Here is a 21,572-nt window from a genome sequence, read left to right as displayed (position 1 = left end):
TCCTATAGACCTTGCAAGGTATGCCAAGGATACCCGGCCACTCCTTCCTCAGGCCCTTTCTCAGGGTTATGTTTGCAGAAAACAACCTTGAGGGAAGAAGAGTTAGCACCTCCCTCTGGGACAGACAGCATTCTCATTTACTGTTTATTATAAAACAGTGGATTCCCCAAGTTCAGTATCCCTCAGCTCCGATACAACCCGCTGCTTGTGCAGGCAGTCACTCAGACCCATGGCATCACATGGGACTTCGGGGGCAAGAGGAACGGATGCCCGCGCGCCGCTGTGCACTCTGCTTGCTGCGTCCTGAGAAATGAAGTTCTTTGTCTCCAACTCCGTACTTTGCCATGTGCCAGCACCCATAAAACAATGACAGGCTAACTCACGAGTTTCAAGATGGATAAAACAAAATCCCAGACCCTGACAGTCCATGGTCACAAGCATAGGATGTGAGACATAGGTTTCTGTAAGAGAAAGGACAATGAGCTGGGGATGGAATCTGGTAAGTGAATGCCCTCGCCCGAGTGGTGGGCAAGGAAGTTAGTGAGAGTGTCCCACTGTCCTACCTATTAATGAGGCCGAATGGAGAAAGAAACTGTTTGAATGCTGCCTTGGTTACTGCTCACTCTCTTCTGGGAAAAATAAAGAGACATAATCATGACCATGGGGCAGCAAGCCTAGCAGCCCCAGCCAAAAGGCAATATGGATGTGGCTGCTAAATCAAGGAGTCTCCAAAGTTTACAAAAATGGTGCTAGCAGGAAGGACGTTGCCATTCAACACAGAATTCTGGGCAAAATGAAAACACTGAAAAGTCCTGCAGTGAGCTGTGTGATCAAGACAAAGTAAACGTGCCTTGCTTAGTCGCTCACAGCCACTCTCTCCCTCTGTGTCCCATGATCTCTCCGCCTCTACCACAATCTCAGCTGTGTTAAAAGGAGGAAGATGATTAAAGGTGGGGCCAAGGTTTCCCAGTCCCGAAAGGGGACTGAAGGCCACACACATGCATCCTAGGATGCTGGGGAACTCCAGAGAAAAGAGGGACTCAAACTCAGGGCAGGGGTCCACATCTCCAGCTCACTCAATCCCATGGCAAGGAGAGGGACAATCTGCTAGACACAGGGGTTACCAGAGGTGCTTGGGACTACAGGGAGAGCCCTAGCAGTGTGTACAGGGGCTGAAAGAAAAGAGCCCTTAAGCCCAGGGGCTCACCATAGAAGTATGCTGACACACGGAAGTACACTGAAAAGGCATGCCAAGCTTATGGAGGGGCTAAAGGAAAGAAAAAAGCTTCTTCCCACCACCTGCATCCAGCACTCCACACTCTCCACTGGAGAACAGCATAATCTCTGGATGGCTGCCATTGTAGTTACTGATGCAGGCCTATTAGACTCATAAGTTCAAGGGGGGAAAAGCACCCAAATTCAACTGATAGGTTTGAGCCAGCTCCTAGTGGGGAAGGGAAGGTAAAATGACCTTGTAGGTAGGGCCCTTGTACTACTGTAGTGGCTCCCACTGTGGAATGTATACTGGCAAAGAGGATTATCCCATTCATGGACTGTCATGTGGTCCGGGAGAAATACTATCGATTCCAAGAAGAGAAAGGGAAATCACAGCCTTGAAGACATAATGGCAGTTGGAGCCAAGAGAGGCCATTCTTCAGGATAACAGCACCATCTGCTGGACGCAGGTACAAGCACACACTTTTTAAAAGCACAGCTATCAACCTACTACTAAGCTTTTACTGAAATTGAGCGCCTAACGGATGAAGGCCTTAGGATTCTTTGGCTTGATATTGCCACCTTGGGGTGAGTCAACTTGGAATATAAGGCTAACAAAAGGCTCAATAAGACTTGATGGTGAAATGGAAGTGATCTAGCTGTCCTGGACCTAGAGGCATCTTGACTTTATAAGAGGAAGTGGGAGCTCCCACTTTGAGAGAAACTATCTTCCATTCCACCACCCAAAGCAAAACTACTAGCTCAGTGGAGCCTTGATGCACAGAGGTTTCCTCTCAAGGCTTGTGCCTGGTTCATGGATAGCGTCCATTGGGCAGCAGCAACCATCCAGTCCCAGTGACAACTCTGGAAGGCCAACTGCAATAAGGGTTGATGGGTACAATGGGCTCAACACCCTTGCCTTGCACAATATTCCCGAGAAACAGACAAGTTCTATTTTTATTGGCTCTTGGGCTTTTGCCATTAGTCTATCTTCTGGTGTGCCACCTAGAGGACTATATACTGAGAAATTTAAATCACCCCTCTTTAGAGCCAAGAACTGTGGCAAAACAGTCATGGCTGCCTGTCAGTGGGACAATCTGGATCACTCGTATGGACACCCACAGTAAGGACCAGGATCCTGTTAAGACTGACTGAAATCAAGCTGCAGATCAAGCCTGTACCAAACAGACTACTGCCATTGTCACCAGGATTCATCAATGCTCCACATGAGGAAACACATCTACCATCATGGACTGGGCATGAAGTAAAGGGGTATATGTTTCTGAAGCAGAAGCCATCACTGCATTGTGCTGACTTGTGACTCCTGCCAAAAGTTGGCCAATTCATCCTGCAATAAAGGAGGCCACAATGGGGGCATTGGCCCTGCCTGCTCCAAGGAAACTGACTGTATTAGGACTTTGTATCCCTCTCCGGGCTATCATTGGCACTTCACTGCTACTGACACTTTTTCAGGTTAACATGCTGATGCTGTTCCAGTCCAACCATCTAACTCCACATATGTTACTGCAGTACTTGAAACTAAACTATGTCATTCCAAACCATCTAAGTCTGACAATAGCGTACCTTTTTTTTTTTTTTTGCAATGGCCACAAAATAATGAGCTAACAGTCAGTCGAAGTATCTGATGGCATTCCACACTCCCTACCCTCCAAACGCATTTGGTATTATTGAGCACAGAACAATCTACTCAAAATGATTTCTGACTCTACTTCCCTGACCTCCTCCTGGTTCACACACCTTGGTAAAGCAGTTTTGTCACCTAACGCAGTCATCACCAGAAAGGGTTCATCTCCTCTTGGACGAAAGAGGTGGAGGGTTATATAAACCCATATTTTGAAAATTTTAGATTCTTCCTGGACCATACCTGGACATGATTTGTCTTTCTTTCCCCCTAACAACTGCTGATCAGTGGGGTGGAGGAGGGAGGGAAGATTCAAACTTAATCGAATATGTTGATATTCATGCTGCCTCCTGCCCTGTGAGTAATGAGTCCTTTGTCTGTGACCCAGGAGTCTCATGTCTTCTGCTAGCATTCATGAAACAATAACAAACTAATTTATTCACTTCCAAGTAGGACAGCCCAGGTAGTTTGTTAGCTGGCTTGCTTTTTGGTCAAGGAGTTCCATTTTTAACATCCCCTACACTAACCTTCTAGTCAGGGATACTGACAAAACATGTTATCACTTGTTGGCTAAACAAATTAACCATTTTCAGATTGTGCAAAACTTTTCCTCCTTCTAGCTGGAGACTTTTTACTCTTATCTCATAAAATCTAAGTCCTACAAAATAAAATCTTTAAGAAAACAAGTCTCTCCTCACAAGATGACCCCAGACCTGCTTCCTGAGACCCCTGCCACCATCTCTGGACACACAAATTGTCCCTGCTCCCAAGGATGATTTTCACCTCCCCTGATGCCTGGAAATCCTGCAGATTAGGAACTGAGGCCTTAGGAAATTCTGTACTAAGAATTTCCAATTCTCCTTGGAAGGTCAAAGCCACAGTCTGAGACTCCTCGGATCCTAAGGAATCCCAATGCCACCCACGGGAGCAAAAATGACTCCTCTCACATAAACTGCACCTGGCCAAAGCAACCTCCCGCAACCTGTTTCTCCAGCGCAGCCCCGCCCCTCCCCCTGTGATTCCCGCCCCCTCCGTGCCCCCGGGCCAATCAGAGGGTGCATCGTTCCCACCCCGTTGCCATGGGACCCGCCGAGTCCCTCCTGTCACTCACCAGATGTGCGGCGGCTCGTCCAGACGGTGGAAGCGGGTGGCGAAGGACAGCAGCGTCACCAGGGCCAGCAGGGCCCACCGGCCAGCTGCCTCGAAGCGCCGCGAGCCCCGAGCAGGCCGTTTGGGGCTCCGCGCTGCGGGCTCGGCAGCCACGTCCGGGCCCACAGCCCTAGTAACCTGGGGCCCACAGCGGCCCCGCCGGGGACGCAGCTCGGACCCTGCGGGGCCTCCGCCCACCGCCGGCGGCATCCTGCCCCTCCTCAGGATCGCCCTCCGGCTCGCCGACACGCTCGATCTTGCGAGCCGCCCCGCCAAGAACTCACCCAGAGGCACCTCGGGGTGCCCTGGGAAATGTAGTTCCCTGCGCCGGCAGCGGGCCCCGGGGCCCCGGCCTCTGGGCTGCGAGGGGAGCGCGGTCGCCGTCCGGGCCGCTAGGAGGCGGCTGGTGGCGCAGAGCATGACGGATCGCCCGGGCCCTGCGGGCCGGCCGGGGAGGAAACGGGCTCAAGGAACTGCAACTCCCAGCAGCTTCGGGAGGGGGGGCGTGGCGGCAGGGCGGGGCGACCCAGACGGGACCGTAAAGATCATTCTAGCCCAACCCCTCGCTTTACCACGACGGAAGCGCTGGTTCTGACGTGTCGGGGCCTCACTGGGCCTCAGTACGGGACCAGTTGGAGAGTCCCAGGCGCGAAGTCTCCCAGCCTGGAAGAAGGGTGGCGGGAGCTGCGAGATGCAAGCGGGGAAGGTCTGTGCCACACATCCGGGGATAGGGGCGCTACTGAGAATGAGAAACCCTGAGGGGCGGGGGTCAAAGGTGCGCCGCTCGCCCCCTTCCTACGGCTTCCACAACGCACAACTCCCGGCATGCAGAGCACCTCGCGGGCTCTGCTCTGCGCCGCGCCTGCGCGCTGCCCGCTTCCCGCTGCTCGCTGGGGCTTGTAGTCCGGGGAGGTTGGGGCTGTGGGCGGCTCAAGCTCTTGGAGTGTGCGGGGCGCTGTGGAGTCGCTGTACTCTCGCGCTTCACCTGCCTCTCACTGTCCCTTCTGCCGGGCTCTCCAGACGTCGTCCCTTGCCTCCCTCTTCCTTTCATCCCTCGTGCTGTTTCCTGGCCAGTCGGCCCGACGGGTTCTGTTAGCGTAGGGCCTTCCCGGGCGGTTTGCACTTTGAGAGAGCTCTTGGGGTTGGGGGGTGGGGAGGCAGTAGCACTTTGAGTCCTCTCCATCACCTGGGGAGTTTTCCTGGGGTCATCTTTGGGGGAAGGGACCCAAGAATCTGCATGCTTAATAAGCGCCCCCATGAGCGTTTTGAAGTCTTATTCAAGTTTGAGAACCACCAAGGTGGCAGGCACACCGGGTGGAATTAGCATCACTTTAATAATGCATAGCTCTCCCACTCCCAAATGGGATTTTAGGAGTCTTTCTCTCAAAACGATGCGTGAGAAATGGTTTTAAAATGAAATCTGCTAGAGTGGTCAGAATCCATATTTGAATTGGAAATGAAGTTCCTCTAAGAGTGGTAATGAGATGAATATTTTACTTGGGCTTTAAAACAAGTGCAAAAAGGATAATTGATATAGTTATCACTGGTAAGAGGAAGAGCAGAAGGTGCTCTCCATTATAAATCCTGATGGTCCATAAGCAGGAAACTGGAGAGCAGTGGCATTCACGGTGACTCTGTGGTCACCCTCAGTACAGGTCAAGATGGAACATTTAGTAATTCAGTAAGGCATTTCTCCAGGGATTCCAAGCTAATGTCTGAGGCTCTCCAGTGGTCCCATCCCTCACCAGCAGTCCCGGCCAGATGGCCCCAAGGGCCCTTCCAGCCTGATCAGACAAGGACAGGGATGTACCTTGGAGTAGGGTACATCTAATTTTGGCCTCCTAACTCCTCCCCTTATAAAGACACCTGCTGTCTATCACCTGCTCTCCGAACCAGGACCATCTTTACTTTCCCCCACAAAAGTGTCTCCAGTACAGGCTGGAACTTCCAGACCTGGAAACCAGCCTGGAAGGGCCTAGGTTCCCACAGTGCCCTTGCCCACCTAGAAGATGAATTGGTAGTTGGTAGTTCAGGGATGGTAAGGCAGGGTCACAGAGCAGTTTGATGTGCTGAGGGGTGCAGAAGGCAGAGGGAACTTGAGTGAAATATCTGTAGTCAGAGGGATGGTAGACAGGGGTGATCTAGAAGTTCTGCTGTGTTCTCTCTCCCTCATCATATGGATACACCTACGTCTTCCCAAAGATGCATGAGAGCTAATTACTGATAACTCCATCCTGGGCCCTGCTTTGAAATGCTGATCACTCAAGAAGCACCGGGAAGTTTAATGTTGAGTCTCTTAAGCTTCAGATCAGAGATCACACACTCAGCCTCCTCCAGTGCCGCAAGGTAACAAAAATGAAAGAAGAGGGCCAGGTAGGGCACAGAGCAGATCAGAGAGGGCATGCCATGACTGAAAGAGGCTGTTAATTGTCTCCTATCAGTTGTTGCTACTCAGGAACCCAAGACCACTGTCTCTGCCTTTGTAAGAAAAAACAAATAGGATTTGTATATGAAACATCCTGATTTGTTGATGTTGGCAACCAACTGAAACATTTTTTTTTTAAGATTTTATTTATTTATTTGACAGACAGAGAGATCACAAGTAGGTGGAGAGTCAGATAGAGAAAGAGGAGGAAACAGGCTCTCCGCTGAGCAGAGAGCCCGATATGGGGCTCGATCCCAGGACCCTGGGATCATGACCTGAGCCGAAGGCAGAGGCTTTAACCCACTGAGCCATCCAGGCACCCCCTACTGAAATATTTTTAAGTACACGTACACCACACAGAACACTGTGGGCTGTCCTCTTGTGACCTTGGCTTTGGAGTCAATGGGCTTATCCCCTCAGCTATTTTTATGAGATCAGCTGAGAACCTGGAGGGCTGGTGGGTGGTGAGCTGAAAGAGAGGGTCACCAAAGCATCAAAAAACTAGAATTCCTGGGGCGCCTGGGTGGCTCAGTGGGTTAAGGCTCTGCCTTCGGCTCAGGTCATGATCCCAGGTCCTGGGATCGAGCCCCACATCGGGCTCTCTGCTCAGCAGGAAGCCTGCTTCCCCTCCTCTCTCTCTCTCTCTGCCTGCCTCTCTGCCTACTTGTGATCTCTCTCTCTGTTGAATGAATAAATAAAATATTAAAAAAAAAAAACTAGAATTCCTGGTCTTTCTGTCACTGCTGGAAGGAATTCAGCTATCATTTTAAGGCAACCCTTTGTTTTACGGATGAGGGAGAAAAGACTAGGGATTAAGGAGGCAGGGATCTGCCCAAGGTCATGCAGAGCGGGTTCCTACCTTGGGATCAGACCCCAGGTACACCAGCTCTCAGCCCAGAGCACCACGTGAACTGCTGCTTCCAAACCAGGACACCAAACCTGGTTCCATCAGGAACAGAAAAAGCTTCCCACAGGTTGAAAAGAGTCGCCCTTTCTGACCACAGTCAAAGTTTTCCTGAAGCCTGTCTCACCCAGCTTCCCCATTGGCTCATGGGATCCCACCCCCTTCAGGGTTCCTCCCCCTGCTCTGCAAGTTCTGGGAGAGGGGCCATTCCCTGAGAGGCCAAGGGTCACCACAACACCATGACCGAGTCTAACAAGGTAAGGAGGGCATTTGCAAGCTGGCTGCCCCTTTGGGGGCCCCTTGGACTTCAGGGATGCATGACTGGACAGTTTGGAGCTGAGGGACCCCCCCATAACTCCCAAGGCCTCTGACCCAGAGAGCTCTGAGTCTTCCTGAGGTGCAGAAGGAGGCCTGGTGGGATGGGAAGAAACCACTGGCTTGGAGCCCCCTGGCTGAGGGCTGTTGCCGCCCCAGTAGGCCCTAGGGGCGGAGAACCCCATGAGCATGCATTAATGTGCATCCTTATCCTGTCTCTCCTCAGCCCATCCTCTACTCCTATTTCCGGAGCTCCTGCTCATGGAGAGTTCGAATTGGTAAGAGCCCAGCCTCCACCAAGAGCCTCGGTGGGAGGGGATGGGGGTAGAGAGAGCCCTGAGTGAAAAGCTGGCAGGGAACAGAGGTCAGTTCTGTCAGGGCACCTCCGCCTAGGAAGTCCAACAGGAGGAGAGTGGGGGTAGCAGGAAGGGTGGTTGTTTCTTCCTTCTCCTACACTGCTTTCCAAAGCCACTTAGCAACCACGCTTAAAGCAGGTTCACAAAACCCAGAGGTGCTTGGTAACTGGCAGGGAACAGCTGGCCTTCCTCAGTTCTTATCTCATTTCTTCTGGCACATTAAACAACTGGCCTGTGTCAACCCCAGAGGCTTCATGGAAGCGGAACTTGGGGCCCTCCTGTGTAGTCCCAGCTTGACCCTGCCCTCCCTCAGCTTAACACAGCCCTTAGCGAAGATCATAGGCATCGCTGATACTGGGGGAAAACCGTGCCGAGTGTTTTTATGTACATGATTCCTAGGGTGTCAGCGGCACCCTAGGAGGGAGACCTCATTATTGTCCCCATTGTACAGGTGAGGAAACTGAGGCACAAGGACCTTAAATAACTTGCCCAAGGCTGTGTAGCTAGCAAGAGGCCGAGATGGAATTCAAACAGGTGGTCTGACTCCAGAGTCCATGTTCTTAACTCCTGCACCATGCTGCTTGGCGGATGAGGAGACAAAGGCAAAGAGGCTCATTAACTCAGCAAGCTCCCGCACAGCTAGCAAACACGATGCAATCTGAACGCGAGCAGTCTGTCTCCGGGAGTCTGGCCCTCACCGGGCAGCCATCCACCATGACCCTCCCCCACCCCACCGTCACTTGGTGTCTGCTGGAATCAGTAGGCAAGAGCACTGGGGGGCCAGAGGACACATTTCTCCCAAGAAGATACCTCCCCTGTGCCCAGAGCCTCTGCCCTATCTGGCCAGATGCGAGCCACAGGAGTGCTATCTCTGCAGGGCTGCCGTGGCTCCCGCCACTTGTCCACAGTGGGGCTGACCAGCGCAGAGGAGGAGCCCCATGTCTCCCAGGCTCTCTTCACACTGCGACACGTCTCCGCCTCCTCCCCTCACTCCTCCAAGACCATGATCCCCATGTTTCAGTGCATATCTGCACACACACACACACACACACACACACACACACACAGTCTTCACTTGGTTGACTTGCTAAGGAAAAGGATCGAAGGGCACAGAGAGGAAATCTGGTCACTGGGAGTCACAGCAAATGCCATGAGACCACCACAGAGCCCCAAAGCTCTGCTTGGAGTCAGTAGTCAACAAGTCTGAGGACAGAGAAAACGGATGAGAAAGGGATCCTTCTCTAGTGGGTGTCACCCCTCCCTGTGTGTGCGCTTTGGGGTCACCTGAGCCCCCTTCCTTGGCTCTTGGTTGCCTTCCTGAGGCAATAATTGCACGTCTCTGGCAAACAAGTACTGTTCCAGGACCTGGAGGGGGCAGAGGTAATCAGGACACCTCCCTGCTGCCCTCCAGGAGCTCCTGGGCTGCCCGGGCACATACCTGGACAGCACCGCCCAGGGACACGGGGACCCCATGGGGGAGTGGAGAGTAAGGCTCTGAGAGGCAGAGCATCAGAGACCTGGGGCAGGAACAGGTGGTGACCCGGGAAGCTAGAGAGACAGGGGAGGCCAAGCTGGGCCTTGATCACCTAGCAGCGTGGAGAAAGACCCTTCCTCCGCAGCCTCATGGAGCCCTTGGAAGTAGAGCCAGAAGCTGTCCCCTGACTCTGCTGTCTCTCGTAGCTCTGGCCTTGAAAAGCATCGACTATGAGACCATACCTATCAACCTCATAAAGGATCAGGGACAGCAGGTGAGGAGGCCGCCCCCAGGCCACCATGTGGGAGTTAGAAGTCTTGGAGAGGGACCCAGCAGATTTCTGCCCCCCAAGAGGTGAACCTGCTGGTTCTCCCTGGTGGGACTGGGGGTTGGGGGGGTGAACAGGCTGTGCAGCTCAAGGAGCCATGGGAAAGAGCCCAGGTTCCAGGCCCCATGCCATGGCCTGGTCTCTCAGTGCCTGACCCCAGGTGAGTGGGTCCTTGCCCTATGCTGGGACCCCTGAACGTGCCCTAATGGCCACAGTGTGAGGTACAGGGAAAAACACATAGCTGGGCCATTGGGGTGAATCCTGGAGCTCAACAGCCACTGGCTTTGGGGATACGGCCTGGATCCCCTAGGCATCTTTCTGGAGCCAGGACCTTCCCCAGGGGAGGAAGGTGCAGGGGGGCTGCAGGCCTCAGGTCTTCCCGTTGGCCTGGTTCTGCTCTAGGCAACTGGGGCCAGGCTGCCTCGCTCATCAGGTCCTTGTCTCCACAGTTCTCTCAAGAATTCCAGGCACTGAATCCCATGAAGCAGGTGCCAACCCTGAAGATCGATGGCATCACCATAAGCCAGTCTGTGAGTGCAGGGCCTGGAGGTCCCTGGCGAGAGCCGTGCCCTTTGAATAAGAGGCCCTCCCAGCTCTGGTTTGCGTGGCCAAGCTCCTAGCCCTTAGCAGGGACACGATAAGTTCTTGTCAGAGGGAGGAAGGTTGCCTGGTTGTTCAGGGAAGTGAAGGGAGACGAGCCTATGGGAGACAAGTTCTGCAGGATGAGGGTCCAAAAAGAGCTCCTTCCTGGGGAATTTGGGCTTCACGGGCTCCAGCTGAGGTCAAGGAGGAGCTTGCTGGCCCTGTCACTCTGGTCCAAGGTCCGCGTGCCCTCCCCATGCCTCACTGCTCCCCTCCAAACAGCTGGCCATCATCGAGTTCCTGGAGGAAACTCGGCCAACTCCACGCCTCCTGCCACAAGACCCGAAGAAGAGGGCCCAGGTTCGCATGATTTCGGACACCATCGCCAGTGGCATCCAGCCCCTGCAGGTGCGGCTCTGGACTGCACCCCTGCACGCCTCTTGCATGCCTTCCCTCACGCACTTTTACCTTTAGACACATGCCGATTGTGAGGTGCCACGGTGGGGAGTGGGGGTGGCAGGAGGTCGGGAGGGATTCTCAGGGGCACAGATCTAGTTCATATGGCAGAGGAGCACGGGATCCCAGAAATCAGCTGCCATGCTAGGTTCCCAGCTACATTCTGAGAAGTCCCAGGTTTCCCCTGGACTCATCCGGGGGTGCTTGAGGAGGGGGAGGGGCCGTGTGGCAGGGGTGAGGCTGAGCAGCACAGGCTCTGGGCCACCCCCCCATTCCCCGCCTTTAACCAGAAGAACCTCCCTCTCATCTCTTCTGTATTCTAGATTGGGAGTCTCAAAAGATTTTATTTTTTAACGCTTTCAGTGGTAAAAAAGATAAACAAGTATTCAAGCAATTCATCTGTGTTAACTCCTGACTTTGCAAATCAGGAGATGGCCCCAGAAAGGTGGAGAGTTTGCAGAGTCATTCAACTAAGTGTGGCAGAGCAATCCCCAGATCCCAGGACCCCATACCGAGCACCAAGCTTTCATCCCTGAGTTACCTTGTCTTGTTTAACAAAGGACGTTGGGGCAGACAGACGCCCGTTCTACAGATGAGGAAGCTGAAGTTCAAGTAAAATGGCTCCAGGGCTGTAAGGATGGAACCAGAGCCCAGATCTCCTGCAAGCCAGTCCTGTGCTCCTTTGTCCAGCCCCGCCCCCGTGCCGCACCCTGCTCCCTTCACAAGGAGCCGTGTAAGGGAGATGCTTTGTGTGCCGAGGAGATGGGCCTCAGGTCATGGCCACACACTCAGTGCCACGGCAGCACCCTGTGCCCCCACCTTGCACGTCTCTGCCAGGGCCACAAGCTGCCAGACCACAGGGGCCACTCGAGCAACCTGAGAAGGCAGCTGCTGGGATCCTCTGCTCCCTCCCAGTGCCCCAGTAGGGAGAAGGGGCTCATGGAACCCAGGAGAGGACAGGCGGAGAGCCAGGGGCGGGTGGGAACGAAGCTGCCCTGAGGGGACTTGGCTGGGGGTCAGGCCCAGCCTGGCTTCTAAAGCCAGTCACCGATTATCCTTGGTTGCATAGAACCTGTCTGTCCTAAAGCAAGTGGGACAGGAGAACCAGCTGACCTGGGCCCAGAAGGTCATCCACACTGGCTTTAACGGTGAGTCCTTCCTCCTGCAAGCCGCCCTATGACCACTCCAAAATGGCCCTTGTGCCTAGGGCCCAGGGCATCTGACACAGCCTCCCCGGCTCTTTGCCCTTGACAATGGCATGGCTGAGGGGAGGGGTGCGGGGCTGAGGAGGTAGTAGGGCTGGGTGTTATCCAGACCTGGCCTCCATCTCGGGCACTTCTGGGAACCTCAGCCACTGAGACCCACAACCCCTTGGAGCTGGCGGTCCACGCTCTGCCTCACTGCCCGCTCCAGCCTGATGAAGGCCAGCAACATGCCGGCATGTCCGTGTGAGAGCTGCTCCCTTGGCCAGTGGCCGGCCTTGTCCCTTCTCGGGGAGGGAATGGCAGCTGGACTTGAGGAGCCCAGGGAAACATTATCAGTCCCCACATCCCCATGAACTCTGTCCAGATCTGGTTGGCCTATTCCTTCGGTCACGTGCCCCAGCCAGTCCCTCAGAGAGCTGCCCATTTCAAAACTCTGGGGGGCCCAAGGTCCATTCTGTGCCCAGAGTAAGATTCTTCACGTGTCCTCCCCACAGCTCTGGAGCAGATCCTGCAGAGCACAGCGGGGAAGTACTGTGTGGGAGACGAGGTAAGCCCTCCCCAGGCCATCCCGCAGCAGCCATCTCTCTCCACCCTCAGGGTGGGTGCGGGCCGGAGAGCTTCCTGAGGAGGCATGGGGGTGCGGAGAGGGACTAAGATCCGAATTCTGGTTCTAGGGCCCCCTCCCTCATCCTGAGGTGTCTCCTCCCTGCTAGGAGCCCTCCGTAAGTGCCCTGATGGGAGCTTTTAACAAGCACAAGAAGATCCACTGAGACAATCCAAGCCTCTCTGGCCACCCACAGACTTGGCTGTCAGGACAGCTGGAGCCTGGCCTGGGAGAAGCATGGCAGCTCTAGGCACAGACCCAGACAGGCCCGAGAGGGGAAGGAGAGAGAGTTGGGGCTGTGAGGATGGGGCAGAAGAGCCAGAATGTCAGGGGCTGTGAGTCCGGGCCGTGCATCCTGACGCAAACCCCCCAACCCTCTTGCAGGTGTCCATGGCTGATCTCTGCTTAGTGCCTCAGGTGGCAAACGCTGAAAGGTAAGAGAGAGCCCCGCCTGCCTCTCTCTTTCACCTGGTCTCTGCCCTCCAAATGTCCCTCCTCCTCTCACAGTAAGGCCCCAACTACAGCTACTGGGGAAGCCTCTAACGCAGAGACTCTCCTAGACTGGCCAAGGAGCCCCCTGTGCCGGGCCTTCCCAGCTCCTGTGGCCTGGAAGAGCCCGGTGGAAGAAATCAGTGCAGTGTCCCCCCACCATGCCCACCACCATCCCTCCGATCCTGTCTAGCCTCTGCTCCTAAGAGGCGATGGCTTGCCCAGTAGACACCCCTAGAAGAAGCCACTCCAGGAGCCTGCTCCCCCCAAGGTGCCATGTCCCTACCTGGCAGGGAGCTCTCTTCTGCTCGTCCCATCAGCCCTTCAGTGAGGCAGGAGAGAGTACCTCCCTGGAAGGCGTCCAGAAGAGTACCTCTCCGTTTGGGACATGGTGATGTTCCTACCCACGCAGTGCCCCTGAGAAGCTTCCGACATGGGTGGGGCGGTTATCTGTGCATGTAAATTATGAGCACTGTGCTCTACACATAGTAGGTTCTCAGTGAATAGCCATTGCTTGGAATAGGAACAGTAGCGACAGGGATGCTAGACTGTCCTGCATGAGACCCGCCCATCCCCAGAGCCGCCTGTGAATAAGACTCCCATGTGGCCGGGCAACTACCTGGTCCTCAGGTGGTCAGACCCTGGGGCCTCATCCAGCCGCCCCTGTGCCTCCCTCTCTGCTCCAAGGACAGTCTCCCTATGCCCTGGCAGACCCAGTGTCAAGATGGTGTTAGACAGGTGTTTCTCTGCCACAGGTTCAAGGTGGATCTCACTCCCTATCCGACCATCAGCCGCATCAACAAGACACTGCTGGCTTTGGAGGCTTTCCAGGTGTCTCACCCCTGCCGGCAGCCAGACACACCCCCTGAGCTGAGGGCCTAGCTCTCCCAACTGTGCCCCATGGGTGAGGGGGCAGGAGAGGTGCAGGAGCAGAAGCCGGGGTTGCTGAACAGACCTGGAAACAAGTGAGCCCTAAATGGAGAAGCAGGAGACCTGAACTTGAACTTGGACTCTAGCCCTGGATCCACCTTCCCACTGTACCTCTTTGCACCTCAGTTCCCTCCTCTGTCCAGTGCAGGTAGCGCTGGGGAGAGGATGCTGGGAGGGAGGGAGGTAGAGCAATCTGCGTCATGGGCAATCATGAAGGTGAGGGGAGAAAGTAGCCTAAGATGCTTGGCGGGTGCGCCAGAGAGACGTAAGGGAGCCTGCGTGCTTCTTCCCATCCCCACAGCTGTACCTGACTCCAGAGAATGCCCACTCTGAAATTTGATGATTAAACGGAAGCCCAGGCCTCCAGATTATTCAGTTAAGGCTGAGCTACATTCCAGAAGGTGAACATTCTTCCTGGCTGGAAGCCCCTGGCATTTGGGCCAGGAGAGAAAGAAATCCAAAAGCCTGCCAGAGAGAATCAGACCAGATCCAGAAGAGAACAGATAGAAGCAGCAGGAAAGAAAGCATTCTGTGACCAGCTGAGTTCCCGGGGCTAGAATAGTACCAGTAAGTGGTCCACTGGGGCATGGAGTGGGAAGCGGGGCCTCTCAACCCAGTCCCAGACCGTCAGGAGTCCCAGCATTCTCCAGACCAGTCCCAGAAGTGGGCACTTTGAATAAATCGTCATGCAGGGCCCTGGGAATCAGAGGCAGGCTCCTCCTTGGGCATCGTGACCCGCCACCACCCAGGCAGGCTCCAGACCCCACCCAGCTAGCAGCTTACCGTGAGGTCCCTTCTGGAAGTGGAACAAGATGACTTTTACGTCCTGTACCTGGGACTTCATTTCCCCTACATGGCTAAGGCTTGAACAGTGAATTCAGGTAGATGTGTCCGGTTCAGAAGGAAGCCACCACTCTCAGCCACGAGTCCCTTTTCTTCAGCCTGCATCTCAGGGCACCTAGTTTCTCCCATTCTCCCGGGTTCCTTTGTGGCCTTTCTTTCCCGAACCTGGTTTTCCGGGCTTTAGAATGACCCAAATGGGCCACTCTTGTTCCCGACATGTATTGGTTCTGGCGGAGCCAGAAAAAAAGTCCAGCACGGTACGTGAGACACCGCAATGACAAAGGGAGACTCGGTGGCTCCACTGGCCCTGCCACCATCTTTCCCTCAGCTTACTCCAGACTTGCCCCACTGGGCAAAGCTCCCACATGGGCTTTTTCCAGGAAACTTCGATTCAAGAGACTAATCTCCTCAGCCCAGGGGTCAGGATTTGCACCTGATTTGGACATTTGCAGTTGAAGGGGATTAAAGGCCCCATAGGTTTTAAAGACACCAGCTTGCAGTGACCCCCCCCCCCATGGTAACTTCCCCACCTGGGAGCTGGGACATGTGACCTTGTGACTGGGAATGTGGCCCACAGGGCCCTTGCTCTTCTTGAACTCCTGTCCCTCACTTACCCTGGGAAATTTACTTGGCTACGAGGAACTCTGTCCCACTCAGTGTGGTTAGTCTGTCTCCCGTCTGCTTGTCTGTCTGATCCAAAATGCCTTCTGAGAGCTGCCATATTTCAGCCCCAGGTCTCCTCCTGGACACTGTCAGAGTATTAACTCGTTTAACCTGGGACTCTATCAACCATCCTAAAATTGGTGGCAAAAGCCTAATGGATTGTAAGGAATTCTAAGTCAGGTAAAGAGGTGATACAGCCTCTGTTGTCAAAACACTAAAGAAACCATCCCTCATCTGTGGCACAAAACTCCCTTTATAATTTTTCTCAACATTCCCATAGTTCTGGTCCTCTAGCCCAGCAGGACTTCTCTGGTGTATGTCAGATAGAAACTGAATCAGTTGTGGGTGGATGGAAGGAGGAGAGAACAAATGTGGGGTTTCCTCCGGGCTCAGCAGAGATCCTTGGAGTCCCATTTCTGAGGCTCCCCTTTCTAGCTGCCTTACCCCAGACCCCTCCACCCTCAAACTCAAGACAAACCTGACCTTGCCCCACAAAAAGAGAAATGTGTCCAAGCCAGAGAAACTCATCCCAGGCTCCTCTGAGGTGACGCACCTGGAAAGTGCTGGGTTTCTGCGGGCATCCCACAAGGATTATCCGCACCACTCAGAGGGAGTGACTGAACTGTGACTCTCGGCCGCACTGGCTTTAGGAGGACAGTGGTCCATCCATCTTTTTCTCTCATGATGTTTTCGTAAAGGAGATTTTTGTCTGTTGAAGCCAGAGCCTAAACCTCGGGAGCTTTCCACACAGCTGGCAGCGCCACAGGCTGGTGTCAGGACCAGGGCTGGGGTCCACCCTTGCCACCTTCTTCACCCCAACCTGAGGAGAGTGTCTGTGCTCTCCAGGGCCTATGACGACTCTGAGTGTCTCCCGTGGGCTTCAGGGGACCGGGCCTGTGAGGAAGCGATGGGAATTGTGGGCCTGCAAGACAAGGCAGGCCTGGGGAGCCGCCAACTCAAGGTGAACTGAGGGGTGGAAAAGGAACGTGGGGACAGGGGTGTTGGGATGTGCAGAGGCTCTGGCCTTGCTGAAGGAGCACAGCTTATGAGAAAGGAAAGTGGTCTGGTTTCGGGGCTTGTGGTTTTGAGTCAGAGTGAGGCTGTCACTCTGTGTGACAGCCTAATGGATTGTAAGGGCCCTCCGTGGAGTCCGGGACACCAGCATGGTCAGCTGACCTGTCGTTGAGGGATGTGGAGACCCGAGACTTTGCCGGCTTCAGCCTTCCGCACTGGGAACCCTTCTCCGGGGACCTGTGGCTGGGTGCATGGGAGACAGAAGCCTCTTTATTCCCAGAGGAACTCAGCTGTGCTCCAGGGAATAAGAGAATGCGGCATTTTAAACCATCTTCCCTGCATGACAGCAGAGCTCCCTTGAGCTCCTCTAGGGCTACACTCCTGACCCGCCCCCCCCATGCCAAGCAAGGTGACTAGCCTTGCTCCCTCGGTGCTTGTTTGATGGAAACCTGTCTTTCCTGTACAGCCATGGCTGGCGACCCCCTCCCTTCCTGGAATGTCTCTCCTCTTTGGGGTTCTTAGAAGATCATGAAGGAGCAAAGATTTCCATATGGCTCCAAGGCTTAGCAATAATGAGGCTTCTCTAAAGGGCTTTGAAAACCAGCTCTTCTGTGACTTCCTCACGTCTGCAACTAAGTGCTTGTTTTCAGGGGTCAGATGTATCTCTCAATTCAAAACTGTCACCTACTTAGGGGATATTTTCCAGTAGGAGCTCCTCTCTACAGGCTGAGTGGGTGGTAAAAGTCAAGTCCTTCATTTCCACCTTAGTTGTGGGGCCTGTGGAGAACAACGGGCAGATCCCCGACTCCGGCTGGTCAGAGGCCCCAGGGAGACCTGACCTGCAGCCACGGGGACAGAGGCCACGGGATGATGGGCAGATGCGGGAGTGGCCTGCTACTGCTTTCCTCTCTACAGAAGTAAGAAGTCCTGGCAAATGCTTTAGAAGAATGAAAACCGGAAGGAGGAGCTGCCAGGAAATACTTGAGGACAAAGAAAAATAAACAGGATTTTTGTTCCAAAGCAAAATACGTATCCATTAAGGAGAGTAGTGAACTCACTGAACACACCGGTGAATACACACGCTCATAAGGACTCATTATATCGGCTCCTCCGAACTTTTCAATATGACTTAATTAGTTCTCCATTCCAGAATGCCCAGCAGGCATCATTTCACTTCGGGAGAATATGGGAACTAACATGGCTGCTGAGTTTAGCCGAAACCTCATGGGTTAAAGCACATCAGATTGAATCCAATCCCGAGCTATGTCAGGGTCCATGAAATGACAGGAGTGCCCTTCTTTTTTTTTTTTTTTAAGATTTTATTTATTTATTTGAGAGAGAAAACAGGGGGAGGGGCAGAGGGAAAGGGAGAAACAGAGAATCTCAAGCAGCCTCTGAGCTCAGCCCAGACCTGAAGCAGGACTCAGTCTCACGACCCTGAGATCAGGACCTGAACCAAAATCAAGAGTTGGACACTTAAAGACTGAGCCACCCAGGTGCCCTGAGAGTAGTACCTTTAAAAGTTAAAAAATAACCTTCAATATGGGGCATCGGGCTGGCTCAGTCAGTGAAGTGTGTAACTCTTGATCTTGGGGTTGTGAGTTCAAGCCCCATGCTGGGTGTAGAGAGTACTTAAAATCTTTAAAAATAACTTTCAGGGGCACCTGGGTGGCTCAGGGGGTTAGAGCCTCTGCTTCGGCTCAGGTCATGATCCCAGAGTCCTGGGATCAAGCCCCGCATCAGGCTCTCTGCTCAGCAGGGAGCCTGCTTCCTCCTCTCTCTCTCTCTGCCTGCTTCTCTGCCTATTTGTGATCTCCGTCTGTCAAATAAATAAATAAAATCTTTAATAAATAAATAAATAACTTTCAGCATGTTATGTGTTAGCGGAGACATATTACATTCAGCACACCCAAACATAACTCATGAAGACCCCTAGCTCCATGTAGTCTGGAGCTTTCTACTGGTTGTGCTGTAGTATGGTAGGCAGATTATATTAATTTAATTCATAATTATTTCCAATCTCTTCCTCCTTTATACATCAGCCTCTGAACTATGTTGCAAGGGAAGGCAGAGAAAGATCTAACAGGCTTGGGGTAGAAGCACACATACAACTGAAGAGAAGATTTCAATGGTACCCTTTCTGGTCAGATTAGGAGATTTTCTCATTTTGTAATAAACCCAAGTGATGTGCACAGGCAACATTTTAAGAGATGTCTAAGACATCTTAGGGTGTTATTTCTGAAATGAAAATAATATCACCCAGACTGTGTTCATGATTAACCTGGTGTCCACTATACTAGTTCCAAACTTGAACACAGAAAGTTCATTGGAAAATGAACATCACTGGAAACCAGACACCTATTAAACACTATAATGTTCCATTTACCAATCATTGCTCTAAACCCACTTTTTCTGCCACTGGGCTAAACTTAGTTCCCAGTATGTAGTACTCTGCCATGAATGTAAACACAGTTGAAAGATCAGTCATTAATCTCATTCTCAGTTTTTTTCTTAATTGTTAATTTTTCTTGAATTTTTATAATCAATAGATTACAGAATAATTCATATAGATTTATAGAATATCTTTCCTCTAGGAAAAATACAGAGATGAATAAAAAATGTAAAATGCAAATCAGGTTCATTAAGATAGAACTCAAATGTTTCAGGTGCATAGTGAAAAAGTTTATTTAGGACAGATTTCAAAACTTGGAAGAGAAGACAAAGAAATGCACAAAAGCATCACAAATCTGTTACATAATATAAAAACACAAGAACTGAGCTATTTAAGGAACCATAGCCCAGGAATCATCTGTGTATCACAGCAACACACTCAAAGCCACAGGGTGGTAAGAGAAGGTATTTTAAAGGAAAAACCACTCAGCAGGACAAAACGACTGAATGACAATTTGGTACAGAGCTCTTAGAAATCATAGGAAATGTTGACAGCATTTCTCAGGGGACACGTAAAATAAGATCACTGCAATAAAGGACTTGTTGGGTTATTTTTGTACTTAAAAGATGGTGACACTGTGTCCCTTCCAGACCCCTTTCTGTATGTAACATCAGTGCCAATGCATGATAAGAGAACAAGTAGGAAAGAATGCCTTTGGAGTTGCCAATTCCCTAAAAATTTGCCAAGAAGGCATAATCATCTTTCAAACAACTGACAGATCTCAGTGCATGGCACCAAAGCAGGCCTTTCAGAAATACCAGCTAAATGGCATAAAGTGGTTTAGGAATCTGCAAGCACCTCCCTCTATTCCAAGTATCCTTACCCAAAGTCTGGCTTTCTTATAATCTATGACTTTGATAACAAAGCAACTTTCTTCTGAGAATTTCCAAAATGATTCCCATCACTAAGGGCAAATGGGTACACCAGAGTCATGGGTTACAGGACTGCCTTCTCTAAACTTCACTTGCTCTTGAATATGGCTACCTGGAAAGAAATTCAACTTGATTAAATAAAAACAACTTCACTTATGGGACAATAATCTCAGAAAGGGATGTCCGTTGGGTTCTTAATATGGAATTTCTTAGTAAAGTGTACTAATTAAGACATGAGGGAAGAAATTAAAATAATGTTTTCCATACGACTCTTGGCCTGAATCTAAGAATCAACAACAGTAACAAGGAACGTTTTAGACAGAGAGATATCAAACCTGAGTGAAGAAGTGAGTTCAGGAAGAGAACTCCTAAAGCTGACTGTTAGCTAAGGGCTCTTCTGGAACCCTATATGCTAGACTATTCCAAACCTAAACTCTAGACTTGTTCATGACCCTATATCAGAACTTTTGGAAAATGCACTTTGTCCCCTGAAAGTCATTTCACATATATTATTTGACCCTTAGAGAAGTACTTAAAAGGACAGAAAACTATGGCATTTAATAAAGCCTGTATATCTAGATTTCTGGGACACCTTCTCCTCAAGTCTCAGTGTAAAGAAGAGCCATGAAATTAATTCTGGTCCACATGCTTGGGGCCTAAAAAAAATCAAAGTCCATACAATGGTAAATTAGATCATGGGTTCAAACCATTGACCAGGACCACAAATAATTTCAAAGCCAGCATCTTACTTTTGGACTTGGTTTTTGTGGGGGAATGACTATTTGTAAATGAACCCCATCACAAGGCGTTGGGCAAGTGAGTTTTCTTAGCTTAATGACAAGAGATTCAAACAGCAGGGGCTTTGTGTGGCCTTTGTGGTTCAGGCAGAGGCAACACTTCAAAGGGAGTGGTGATTTCTGAAATCTGGCCACACTTACCAAAGTTTTCTTTCACCCTTTGGGTCCCAAATCCTGCCCTAATCTCAGAATCTAAATAAGTGGGTAGACATCAAAGGAGTGCTCACAGGTGCTGGATGGGTTAGATCAAAAGGGTGACACTGACCATGACCAGGTACCCACTGAGCCAAAGTGGTGTTTTTCTGGGTGCCTCCCCCTTTTCCAGGAAAGCGGCTACCAGGAACCAACTCCCAGAGGGTTCTTCTACTTCTGAGAACACCGAGGAGCTACAAACTCACATTATAATCACCTTTACAGCCAGGGACAGACCATCATTCCCACAAATGGAGGGCTTGTTCTATCTGTTACTCAACTCAAATACTTTGTCTTCATCAGTATTTCACTGACACAGCTTCTTCATTCACTTGGTAAGGTTCACAAGAGTTCCAACGGATGGCTGGACAGTCCTACACAAGTCACCCAGCTATCCCAATATGGGACTATAAGTCACAATTCCTCCCCAGTCCTACTTCTAACCGAAACTGATTGACTTACCCCTCAACAAACACTGTTATTTAATTCTGGTTAATCAGGTAAACAGAGGCCTTAGATACCACGCTGCCAATGCTAAACAATTATGGTAAATAATCAAGATATCAGAGAGAAATGGAGGGAGCCTAGTCCCTTTTTATCTCTCAGTTGTATGGAAATGAGAGCCCAGGGATAGGATTCCATGCCCTTGAAGACTGGGACTTTGG

The 21,572-nt window shown here is 51.7% G+C and overlaps 2 protein-coding genes across 5 annotated transcripts in view; one reads left to right on the top strand and one right to left on the bottom strand.

The window, feature by feature from the left end:
* The window catches only part of POMT2 (protein O-mannosyltransferase 2), a 43,191-nt gene extending 38,733 nt beyond the window's left edge, over positions 1-4,458 (bottom strand). The window contains exon 1 of the mRNA XM_047736032.1: positions 3,969-4,458. Coding sequence (XP_047591988.1) covers positions 3,969-4,426 — 458 coding nt within the window. The 5' untranslated portion in view covers positions 4,427-4,458. The remainder of the gene's footprint in view (positions 1-3,968) is intronic.
* Positions 4,459-4,572: 114 nt separating this feature from the next.
* Positions 4,573-14,454, top strand: GSTZ1 (glutathione S-transferase zeta 1). Of its 4 annotated transcripts, XR_007128543.1 has the most exons (11): positions 4,579-4,712; positions 7,503-7,592; positions 7,877-7,928; positions 9,687-9,754; positions 10,258-10,338; positions 10,673-10,798; positions 11,916-11,994; positions 12,546-12,598; positions 13,040-13,089; positions 13,900-14,078; positions 14,113-14,454. XR_007128543.1 is itself a non-coding variant. In XM_047736045.1 (10 exons), the coding sequence occupies exons 2-10, from the start codon at positions 7,575-7,577 to the stop codon at positions 14,024-14,026; spliced, it is 654 nt and encodes a 217-aa protein (XP_047592001.1). In that variant the 5' UTR covers positions 4,579-4,712; positions 7,503-7,574; the 3' UTR covers positions 14,027-14,454. The 4 variants fall into 4 exon arrangements, 3 of the variants coding, with proteins under 3 accessions (XP_047592002.1, XP_047592001.1, XP_047592003.1); XM_047736045.1 differs by having other exon boundaries at positions 13,900-14,454; XM_047736046.1 differs by lacking the exon at positions 7,503-7,592 and having other exon boundaries at positions 4,573-4,712; positions 13,900-14,454.
* Positions 14,455-21,572: the final 7,118 nt, after the last annotated feature.

This window comes from Lutra lutra, chromosome 7 (genome assembly GCF_902655055.1).
Source record: "Lutra lutra chromosome 7, mLutLut1.2, whole genome shotgun sequence".
Lineage (NCBI taxonomy): Eukaryota > Metazoa > Chordata > Mammalia > Carnivora > Mustelidae > Lutra > Lutra lutra.
Note: the sequence above shows the minus strand (reverse complement) of the source record. Positions and strands in the feature narration are given on the sequence as shown.

What these genes read in the sequence shown, in the direction of transcription:
- GSTZ1 (XM_047736045.1), top strand. An exon ending in TAAAGGATCAGGGACAGCAG is followed by an intron (nt 9,755 to 10,257) that starts GTGAGGAGGCCG and finishes TTGTCTCCACAG; the next exon opens with TTCTCTCAAGAATTCCAGGC. An exon ending in CAGGTGGCAAACGCTGAAAG is followed by an intron (nt 13,090 to 13,899) that starts GTAAGAGAGAGC and finishes TCTCTGCCACAG; the next exon opens with GTTCAAGGTGGATCTCACTC.